We start from the raw sequence: 12,076 nt of genomic DNA, 5'->3' as shown, positions 1-12,076 counted from the left end.
CTTTCCCCCCTTATAATGTTGTCCTTTTCTTTTTTTGGCATTTTCCTCCACAGTGTTTCTAATACAATTTAAAGCTGACATGACTTTCTTGTATTCCATTTGACTTGTGTACTAGGTGCACAAATGATGTCAACAAAGGATCAGAATAGTTTTTTCTTAGTTAACTGCTTCAGAAGCATTAACACAGTAGCACAAGAGACTGTTTTTTGTGTAGATCTTAGGAAAGCACAGGCTGCTGCTGTGATGGTTTTTTTTATATTTTTCATTTCTTGGTGCTGGAAGGCTTGAGTTTTATTGTAATAAATGGATCTTTAGAATCTTGAGGAACTTCCTAACCACATTATACAAGTTTTAAGGTCATTCAGATTTTATCCCTAAACTATTAAATGGTATTCATTCTTTGAAGGTCAGTCAGCGGTCTCTGTGTGCCTTAAGACCTACTTTCTCCTCCTCTTTACATCTGCCACCTCAAGGCCTTGCACTGTGACAACCTTCTTTGCATTGGATAGATTCACTTTGGAATCTGCCCATGGTGTTCCTAAATGAACCAGAAGGTTCATCAAAGAACAACACAGTGTTCTGTCTCACTGCAAGGAATGAAGCCTGGCAACTAGGCCAGGTGTCTGATGTGTAATAGTGCATCATGCTAACCTCAGGCTCATCATATTAGTGCCTTTTGGAAACAACTTTAAAATATCTGAAAATTAGTTTAATGGAAAGTCACATTTCAAAGGGCAACAGAGTGGCAAGCCTGTATATGTGCTACACATTTACTATAAAATTAATAAAACAATACATACATTTGCCATGTTTGTGTAGAGCATCTTCTTTCTGGAATGTTTCCTCAGGTTCTTAAATAATCGTGTTTAGAAGGGCAAGGTTATTTCCTTTCTGAAAAGAAGTTGCTGTATACAAAGAAGGTATATTTCTTGTACCATTTTACTCTTCATATGGGGCTGAGGAGGAACAAATGATGACGGCTTGTGTTAAAACACCAGTTAATAATAGCTGTAGATTCTTTATGTTTATGTTGGATGGAATCAAGACTTTGAAAAAAGAATGTTTTATCAGAAAATATAACTGCCATTGTATGTTTACATAAAACACACAATGTTCTGCAAGTATATTGGAACACACAACATCAAAACAACCAATGCAAGTTCAGCACCTATAATACATTTGTACAGAGGATGTGAAAATGAGTGGAATATTATCTGAGAGAACCTTTGACTGGCATGTAGTATGCTGAGCCAGCTAATCAGAAATAATTCAGTTTGATTTCTTTGGTGGCTGGTTGTATGAAGAACTGCAAGTTTAGTGTACATGATTTTGAGCATTAGTCTAAATTGGTATTTTATTCCTTTACAAAAAGTCTTTACAGCATAAGTGCTGGAAAATATAGAAGTAGTGTAAGAGTTGTACACTTGAGTAATTAGTCATTTTGTGAGAGTTGGATAATGTTAGTGTTTAAAAATTTCTTGCTATTACTCTTTTTCAGTTGCTTGTATTCCTGTCTCAGATGTTTGAAAATGTTTTTTCCTAGTGATTTTTGGATATGATCTTGCAAACACTTATATGGCAGAGTGCTTTACTTGAGTGAGAAGTCCAAATGAGAGGCTGACATGAATGCAGTAAGTAAGAAAGTAGTCAGAGGATGGAAGGCATAGATGTTGCAAAACAACACCATTCAAGTAACGTAATAAAAAGCTGATCAGATTTCTGTGCTGTAGGAAAATAAAAACAAAACCATAAACCTCAGCCTTCCTGAGAATGGTTTGCAACCCACGTCAGTGTTTTTAGATAATGAGGTGGCTAGATCAAGCAAGTGTTCTTCTGACATTAGTGACGTAACAAAGACCTCTGTTTAAAATGTTTCCTGTTTACTTATGTGTTCAAAACACATCACTGTCAGAAAGCAAATGCTAAAATCCTCTTCTAGGGTGTGTTCAAGTATAGTGGAATGAATCTGAGGTTCTTGACTAATTATGGATTTTTTTTTCTTGCAGAAAGTAAATAGGTAATGCATTTTTACTCCCATAGGCCTATGAATCTGATCAGATTAGAGTTGTCCTATGAAACAGAGGTAGGGATAAGATTACTATGCATCATTAGCATGTTCATTTAAAAATATATGTTGTATATAATATATTTGAAACCGTATATGCTAGAAATTTATGGTGCAATAACCATTTGTATGTATAAAATCTGGGAGCTAGATGGCTCATCAAATTTGTGATCGAAAACAGTCATTCATATGTAGGTCACCAATCTGAACACAGACCAGATCAGTAATGCTAAAAGTTGTTACCTACCAGCAGGCAACTATTTGGTGGCTATGAGTACATAACATGAGTTTTTCTTCGAGTGCTTGCTCATGTTGATTCCATTCTAGGTGTTTGTGCGGGTGTCCCCATGCATGGTAGCCAGAATTTTTTTCCCCTTAGCAGTATCCGTAGGGCCAGCTCTGGCACCCTGTGGGGCCCTGTGCTCATGTCATGGTATATGAGGCGCTACTGGCCCTGCACCCCCTCAGTTCCTTCTTTCTGCCCGTGACGGTTGCTGGGACCCATATTGCTCTTGCTATCGCAAGTACTCTATTAATCTTTAGCAATTTTAAGTTTTAAGTTAGAGTAGTCTAGTTAATAGTTCATAGTTAGCTTAGTGTCCTGCTGAGGACTTACCCCAAAGCAGGGTATGCCCCGCTCCCTGGGGTCTAAGCTCTGTGAGACTTGCTCCAAGCCCTTTCCTCTCAGTGACCCCTATGACAGCTGCCTGAAGTGTTTGAGGGAAGATCACAGAAAGGAAAAGTGTAAAATCTGTAAGGGCTTCAGACTTCGAACAAGAAAGGACAGGAAGATCTGGCTACAAGCCCCGCTTATAGAGGCAGCGCTGAGACTGGCCTCCGAACCCTCTTGTGCCAGTTTGGTACCATGTACGTCAGCCTTGATACAGAGCCCCGTGGGCACCAAGCTATTCGCGGCACTGCTCCTCTTTTTTCCATCACCAAAGAGGAGTCAGAAGAAGCAGTGCGCGGAGAGGGGCCGTTCCCTGGCACCGAAGAGACAGCAGGGAGGCACCTACAGCTCCTCTGTGGTACCCTCAGGAGTCCTGCTCTTTGGATTCCAAAGTGGATTACCCTAGAGACAGCTGCCATCAGCAACAGGGGACTCAAGCAACGGGGACAACCCTCCCTCCCACGGGATGGCCTCAAGGGCAGTGGTTGGTACAATGGCCTTATTGGAGCCCATGAGCATTCCCCATGATGCCAAGACCCCAATCGTTCTGCTTATCAGGCAAGGTTTCCGTGGTATTGGTGGCACAGGAGGAAGTTCAGGACTTGGCACTGAGCCCCAGCCACCTGCGTCGGTCCAGGTGCAGGAAGAAGTGGTAAACCCCCACCCCCCGCCAGTTCTGCCATCCTCCTCCTCATCTCCAGATGAGGCGGTCACCAATGCAGAGCCCTCAGCCCCGCTAGATGATTTCAGGGCTCATCAAGACCTCCTGAAGAGGGTTGCTTCCAACTTGGGGCTAGAGGCAGAGGGTGTCTGAAGTGTCTTTGAGTTTCTCTTTGATGTATTGGCAGCCTCAGCGCCGACCCAGGTCACCCTGCCCGTACATGAGGGGGTGCTCAAGGTGGTTAGGGCCCTGTGGCAGACATCTTTGCTGCCACCAACATCTAAGAGGGTCGAAAAGAAATACTATGTCCTGGCTAAGGGATTTGAGTACCATTTTACACACCTCCACCAGGGTCACTGGTTGTGGCAGCGGCCAATGAGAGAGACAGGCAGGGCCAGCCAAGCTCTACTCCTAGGAACGAAGACTCAAGGAAGCCAACCAACAGGCTCTGCTGGGAAGGTACAACTTTAATCTCTGGAACTCCAGGTTCGCTAAGGCATTGCCGCAGGAGCACTCCCAGGATTTTACCACCATCTGGGAGGAGGGCGAGACAGTGGCCAGAGCGGCGTTGCAGTTGGTGCTGGATGCAGGTGATTCAGCAACAAGATTTATGGCCTCAGCTATGTCCATGTGCCACTGTTCATGGCTACAATCATCTGAACTGTCCCAGGAAGGGCAGCAGTCCATTCAGGATCTCCCCTTTGCTGGCTTGGCACTTTTCTCAGACCAAATGGATGCCAGGCTGCATGGCTTAAAAGATTTGAGAGCCATTCTGTGCTCGTTGAGCCATTACATACCACAGACCATAAGGCAGTTCCGCCCGCCGCAACAGCAGCCAAGATCCCAAGCCCCTCACTGCTCCTCCTACAGGAGAAGAGATGGAGACTGGGGTTTCAAACGCTGACATTCTACCTTAACCTCTGCTTCATTCCACCCAGAGACCTCATGACACCTCAGCGGCCAATGACAGCCTGAGGACGACACTCCAGTCTCCATTCCATTCTTTCCTGAAACGCCTTTCCCCCTTCTTCCCAGCGTGGGCCCATATTACGTCGGACCAATGGGTCCTCAAGGTCATCACAGATGGCTAGCCTCCTCCCCACCACCCCCCTTTCCCGTCCCTCTTCAGGGACTCCTCTCACGAGCAACTTCTTGTTCAGGAGGTGGAAACTCTTCTGAGGGTTGCAGCCATGGAGAAGCGCCTGCAGACAAGCTAAGGAAGGGTTTTTATTCCTGCTACTTCCTTATCTCCAAGGCAAAAGGAGGTCTCAGGCCTATCCTAGATTTATGACATCTCAAAAAGCATCTCAAGAGACTGAAGTTTCTCGTGGTCTCTCTAGCCTCTATCATTCCCGCTTTGGATCCCGGAGACTGGTATGCCACCCTCGACCGAAAGGACTCGTACTTCCATATCTCAATTTTTCCCAGCCACAGACGATTCCTCAAATTTGTGGTGGGCCATCTCCATTATCAGTTCACGGTGCTACCCTTCAGCCTCTCCGAGGATATTTACAAAGTGCATGTTGGTGGTAGCCACGCACCTAAAGACATCCCAAGGGGTGCAGATTTATCCCTACCTGGATGATTGGCTGATCAGAGGAAGGTCCCAGTTGCAAGTACGCCACAACATACGCCTTGGAAGGTCTATCTGTCATCGATTGGGCCTGTTGATAAATGAGCAGAAGTCGATTCTCGTGCCAGTTCAGCAGATTCAGTTCATAGAAGTGGTTCTCGACTCCACTCGAGTCAGAGCCTTCCTATCAGAGTCTTGTTTCCAGGCCAAGTCCAGCCTCATCAGTAGCATTCGTACTGTTCCCCTTACAACAGCCCGCACTTGTCTGCAGCTGCTAGGTCACATGGCAGGGTGCACTTACGTGGTGCGGCATGCCCCCCTAAAGTTCAGATGGTTATGATCTTGGCTGGCCTCAGTACTCCCCAAGCAGGCATGACTTGGACTGAGTGGTTATGATGCCCCTGCACATATTGGCTTCCCTGAACTGGTGGGCAGACCCTCAATCAGTCATGCAGGGCATGCTATGCCCTTCGAAAACCTCAGCCCTCGGTTACCCTCATGTCTGTTGTCTTGGACTTTGGATGGGGTGCTCACATCAACAGCAACCTTAGCACACAGGGGATATGGTCCCCGGCAGACTGCCATTTCAGTATAAACATCAAAGAGCTCAAGACGATATGCCTAGCCTGCCACATATTCCTCCCCTACATGGAGGGATGAGTGGTCCAGCTTCTAACAGACAATGCCACCGCAGTGTTCTATATCAACAAGCAGGGAGAGGTGCATTCGTTGAACCTTTGTCAGGAAGCTATGTTTCTGTGGGATCTTGCCATTCAGAACAACTTCCACATGATCGCATCCCAGCCTCCTGGGGTCAGGAACGCTGTGGAGATTGGCTCAACACATCCTTCTTACCTTGCCACGAGTGGTCGCTCCATTCTCAGGTGGCCGATATGATCTTCCAGAGATGGGGAACTCCCGAAGTGGACTTCTTTGCTTCCAGGTGGAACAAGAAATACAATCTGTTCTGCTCAATTGAGAGGACCGATGAAGGGGCATTGTCCGATGCTTTCCTCCTCTCATGGACAGGGTCGTTCATGTACGCCTTCGCACCAACACCTCTAATCCAAAGAGTCCTGTTGAAAATCAAGAAGGACAAGGCAGATGTGATTTTAATAGCTCCCGCTTGGCTGAGACAACATTGATTCAGCATATTGCTGGAACTCTCAATGGCCTCCCCCCCAACTGGAACTGCCCCGTGGACCAGATCTATTGTTGCAGAACAACGGCTAGCTCATACACCCCGATTTGGTATCCCTATACCTGAGAGCATGGAGGCTGAATGGTTGAATACAGACAAGTGGGCATGCTCATCTCAGGTCCAGCAGGTTCTCATGGGCAGCAGGAAACTTTCTATCAGAATGTCCTACCTAGCCAAATGGAAGAGAGTCTCCTGCTGGGCAGCAGATCAGAATATCCCATGCCCTCAGGCCTTGATACAATCTATTCTGGACTACTTATTGTGCCTCAAGGGACAGGGCCTAGAGCTCTCGTCAATAAGGGTTTACCTCGCAGCCATTTCGGCTTTTCACCCACCAAGTCAAGAAAAGTCAGTGTTCTCCCACCATATGACAGCCAGATTCCTTAAGGGTCTGGAAAGACTTTACCCCCAGTTCCAGGACCTGGTACCTCTATGGGACATAAACCTAGTTTTGCCAAAGCTAATGGGGTCCCCCTTTGAGCCCCTAGAGACTTGCTCCTTATCACTCCTTTCAAGGAAAGTGGCTTTCCTGGTGGTTCTTACGTCAGCACATAGTCTCTGAGCTAAGACACTCACCGCGGGTCCACCATACACAATATTCTACAAGGATAAGGTGCAGCAGCAGCCTCATCCAGCTTTCCTGCCTAAGATAGTATCTCAATTTCACAAAAACCAGGATATATTCCTGCCGGTGTTCTATCCTAAACCGCATAATTCCAGCGAGGAGCACAGATGGCATACCCTAGACCAGTGTTTCTTAATTAAATTTGGCCATGGAACCCTTTTGAACTTCATAAATAATTGCGGAACCCCCCCAAACTCTTTAACAGTCTTCAAATGTCGAAATAAGCAAAGGTCAGCATTTCTCAATTAAATTACACTTAAATTACACTTACACTAGATACCCTCCGCTGGAAAATCCGGGACATCTTCCCTTTTTCGGCGGCGCGGAGAACAGCTGCTCTTGGAACCCTAACAGTGTTCCCGCGGAACACCAATTGAGAAACACTGCCCTAGACGTTAGGCAGACGCTAGCCTTCTACATTGAGGACCAAACCCTTTTGCAGGACCCCACAACTCTTCATTGTGATGGCGGAAAGGATGAGGGGGTTTACCTGTCTTCTCTCAGAGGATCTCCTCGCGGATATCTTCCTGCATCAGGCTCTGCTATGCGTAGGTGAATTTATCTCCACTGGAGAGTATCACAGCCCACTCCACCAGGGCTCAAGCCTCGTCAGCAGCTTTCCTGGCACAGGTCCCAATACAGGACTTTTGTTAAGATGCTACCTAGGTCTCGGTTGATACCTTTATGTCCCATTAAGCCATCGTTCAGCAGGCTCGGGATGATGCCAGCTTCGGGAGGGCAGCGCTTCAGATGGCACACTCATGAACTCTGAGCTCTCCTCAAAGGGTACTGCTGGTAAGTCAGCTAGAATGGAATCGACATGAGCAAGCACTCAAAGAAGACAGTTACTAACCTTCTGTAACTGTTGTTCTTCAAGATGTGTTGCTCATGTCCACTCTAGGACCCGTCCTCCGTCCCCACCATTGGAGTTGACGACAAGAAGGAACTGAGGTGGCACAGAGCCAGCAGTGCTTCATATATCGCAACATGAGTGCAGGGCTCCAGAGGCCGCCAGAGCTGGCCCTACAGATACTGCTAAGGAAAAACTTCTGGCTACCATGCACATGGGCGCGCGCACACCTAGAATGCAATGGACATGAGCAACACATCTCGAAGAACAACAGTTTCAGAAGGTTAGTAACCGTCTTTTATCATCATAATCTCATTGATTGTCATCCTTGTTAGCAATCTCAGTAGAGAGTTTAAGGACTGAATGTCTGTGGAGACTCAACTATTCCACTTCTACTAGGCATCCTTCTAGGAGTTCAGGCATGGTAGCAGGGCATTGTGATGAAACTTGCAGTTGATTTCCGTGCTTGTAACTCTATGTTGATAAATAGAGGAATTCAGTCTCTAATGTTGTCAATTTAGCACCTTTTGTGAGTGCTCACATTCATATTTTTTTAAAATGCATCCTATTCATAATTAATTTTAAAAATGAAAGATTATTTTAAATGCATACTTTTTAAAAATTCAGTCTTTTTGCAATGGGTGGATGCTACATTATTTTACTAGTTATAAACAAAATGGGGAAATTCTTAAATAAAGCAAATGTTACTACTATGTTAAAAATTGTATGGTTGAGTTTTTACATGTACAGAAGTCAAGAAATACTATACCTAATGTAATTTAGCCTTGTGCATGTGCAATATTTTGTATGACTTTATTTACCGCACATGCTAAGTTTAATGCCTTTCTGAGTATGTTCAGTGCGGCTAATTATTTTCTTTATGCAGTAACCATAATTGAATGCTAAAAAGCAAAACGAAAAAATTTAAAAAAGGTAAAAAAGATAGCTAACTGGACTTTACAACTGGACAAAGTAGTTTTGTGAATTGAGCAAGAGACTTTGAGTTCGGGATTATTGAGTTCTAATTCTAGTTCTGGTTCGGACTCTATGGCCTTGTCTATACTAGTAGGACAAAGGGTGTGTTTTTTAAAAATGAGCTATCATGTTTTAAAGTCCATCGCATGTTAGCTATTACATTTTAAAGATACACCTTTTTTATCCTACTGTAAATTTTTTCTATGTGGTATTTCTGCAATTCATCCGACCTCTCGGTGTTTCAGCTGTAAAATGGGGGTAATAATGCAATTCAGTTTGCAGAGGTGTTGCAAAGATGTATTAATATTTGTGCAATGCTTTGGAAATGTAATCTATAATCTGTTATTTTTCTTCAGCTTTAGCCTAATCACAGGCATGAGAAATATTACCCCGAAGTGGAGCTAGTTTCAAAAAGTTAAAAAACTTGAAACACATTTTAATGATTGTGCCCTTTGGTCCATATCTACAATATTCTATTCATAATACAGCAGAGCAGTATAAATAACTCAGGAGAAGTAAAAGTGACTGACAAAATAAGACGTTTTTTAAAGTATGTGCATTTATGTGTGTGTATGTATGTATGTATAAGTAACTCCATTTAAAAAGCCTCTGTAAAGTTATGCGGTTAAGGCCAGAATCAGGGCATGCCGAAGAGAAGGTTGAATGTGATACCTTTAACTTCGCCCCTTTCTGTGAGTGCTTTATGAACTAATCTTTAATTATGTGATCACATATTATTTGTCACAATATGACATCATCCATGTTTTTCTACAGCTATCTGTTCATCTTAACTACAACAAACTACATTGATTGTGCTGGATGCAGAGTCCATGAAAGTCATTTTTGTACAATTCACACAGTGAATGACACAAAAATAATGCCCTGTCCCACGTGAGATGCATAATGAATTTGGTAAAAGCCTCTGATCACCCCCACTTTACTCAATGTACACCTTGTTCCATCAGACACTTCTTGTGAAATGCTGTCTCCTTGATCTTGTACTTTGAACTGTTGACATCTTCATGTGTCGGGTCTATCAGCTTTTCAGCATTATGGATTATTAAAACTAGGGCATCTGAATGAGGCAAGTTCTGACAGCACACATTAGAATGTCTTATGAAGACGTCTCTGATTCAGTGAACACGCACATCACAGATTATCTTCTCTCCAACTGCTGATTTTAAAAGTGCTGAAAAAGTGGGTCATTTGCAATGCGTATGCATTAAGTGGTAGTAGTATCAAAGACTCTCAACCTGGACAAATCAAAACTTTAATTGGAACACCAGAAAGCACATTTATCTGATTTCTATATGTCGTTCTACCCAAAGTAACTGTGCTCTTTCTAAACACTCTCATGGATTTATCTTCACAACACCCCTGTCAGTTAGGTACTTTCCCCTTTTTACAGAATACTTGCATGACTTGCTGAAGGTCATGCAAAGCTGGGAATTGAATCTAGATTTCCTGAATTCTAGCCCAATACCTTAGCCACAAGACTGATCTCTTGCCCTTTGTTCTGAGGACTGTTTCCCTGATAAATTTTAACTTTCTACCCCTAGTCATAAAAAGGAGGATGCATAAGTACAAACATTATTAAAAATAAGAGTTATTTTATTTGATAGTGCACTATTTTTTATACTATAATTTACTATGTTTTATTGCATGCCAGTGTAGTTTTCTATTTATTTCTGAATTGTTTTCCTAATACTGAATGCAAGCGACCCTACTGGAGAATTGCTGTTTTCCCATTCCAACTGCAAAGGAAATCTAGTGAACCGTATCAGTATGCACCCTGTAGATGCCATTTACCCAAGCTGCTGGCAGTGCTTAAAAAGAAAGCATGCCCTGTTACATCAAAGAGTGAATGTAGAGTGATGATCCCATCACCGTCTAATTTATCATGGCAATTCAGTTTCTGTATGAGTGAGCTGTAGGTTTTCTCACCCTGGGTAATGAATAGAAAGACCAAATTAAGAAGTCTGATAAGGTGGAATGAAGCAGTATCTATGACAATATGAAATAAATATTTTTGGGGAATTTTTCACCTTGTTTTATTTTTGCTATAATGTTGCAGTACTTAGTCCCAGATGTGAAGATGAGGACATGAAGCAAACAAAACACAACTGTTCTCTAGCAGCCTGGGGAACTGGAGTCCTGAGGTTGCTTGTGAACCCGGGTCAGCTGCCTCTTTGCTGCCAAGGCAGGAGACCTTGTTTTACTCCCAAGTGATACTAATCTAATTGGAAAAAAACATAGTTTTCAATAAACTCACTAAATGGATTTTTTTTTTTGACAAGCGCTAGAAAATTAGATTAGTGATTGTTTTTGTTAACTGGCTTCAATAGACTTGCATTCTTTGAATATAAAAATACTCATCTCAAAACATAAGACTGTGATATGTGCATATTAGAGCAAATATCAGAACGTTTTGGTATTGAATTACTCTGGGGTTACAGAGTGTTCCAATTGTTACCTCAATCAACTAGCAGAAAAATTGTTATATGTGAAACTGTTTGGGGATCTACTATAGCAAAAGGAGTTTAAAAACTAGTGATCAAGCGTAGGGTTGGGAAGGAACAATAACATCAATCAGGAAGAAAATAAATTTGAGTCAAGATAATATGCAGTATATCTCAATAAAGGCACAAGAGAAACACACACAAACAAAAAGAAAGAAAGAAAGACAAATGGAAGAAGTTTTAAAAATAGGTTAATGACGACATAATTTTTCAAAATAATTTAACATCTGACTCTTACACCTTTTTTTCAGGCAAAAGCTCCTTCTCCATAATGAAAATGTCCCTGTTATCATGAATACTTATTTTAGTCAGAAGGTTCTCCTTAAAGAACACATAGAAGTGAAAGATAAGACACATTGTCCAGAGAAGTTGCATATTAGAAGAAACATTATATCTTTGGCACAGATATTCAGATTAAATGATTTCAGAGATAATCTACCCCAGGAATCTGCAGTTAATCAGGTAAGGTTCATTTTGTTTGAAATTTAGCACTTTGTACCAACTTGGTGACCAGATGTTTGGAAATCATAACAAAAACAGAAATATTGAAGTACTGATGTGCTCTCTTGTCTTCTTATTTAGCCAAGCTGAATAATATGTGCTGTTTGTTTTAATAATATTTTACAGGAGGAGGCTTTCGGACAGCCAAATGCTGAACTGCTGTGAGATTATTTTGTTGGAGCCTCACTACTGTGCTGAATAGACTTTGTTTTTCATTGATTCCTTCTTACTCTTTGTAGCTCAGTACCCAGTCTCATTTTAAATAATTACTATTTTCTTAATAAACTTAAGTGTTTCCTCTCTATACTCCAATGTTTGTCGTCTTCTCCTTTCTATTGTGTCCTTTCTTTAAAATACTAACGATTGCCTTTAATAAGGTCAAGATTTTAAAAAACGACTAGTAGTTGTGGGTACCTCAACTTTGGATGCCCAATTT

The 12,076-nt window shown here is 42.5% G+C and overlaps 1 protein-coding gene across 4 annotated transcripts in view; it reads left to right on the top strand.

The window, feature by feature from the left end:
* The window catches only part of SPIDR (scaffold protein involved in DNA repair), a 335,554-nt gene that overhangs the window by 208,286 nt on the left and 115,192 nt on the right, over window positions 1-12,076 (top strand). For all 4 annotated transcript variants that reach the window (XM_067553805.1, XM_067553804.1, XM_067553803.1 and 1 more), the window contains one exon: window positions 11,391-11,601. In XM_067553805.1, the coding sequence (XP_067409906.1) occupies window positions 11,391-11,601 (211 nt within the window). The remainder of the gene's footprint in view (window positions 1-11,390; window positions 11,602-12,076) is intronic.

The sequence above is a fragment of the Emydura macquarii genome, unplaced genomic scaffold (genome assembly GCF_026122565.2).
Source record: "Emydura macquarii macquarii isolate MOO-44397 ecotype Brisbane River unplaced genomic scaffold, CSIRO-AGI_Emac_v2 contig_1477, whole genome shotgun sequence".
Taxonomy (NCBI): domain Eukaryota; kingdom Metazoa; phylum Chordata; order Testudines; family Chelidae; genus Emydura; species Emydura macquarii.
This window is presented reverse-complemented; position numbering and strand designations above follow the sequence as displayed.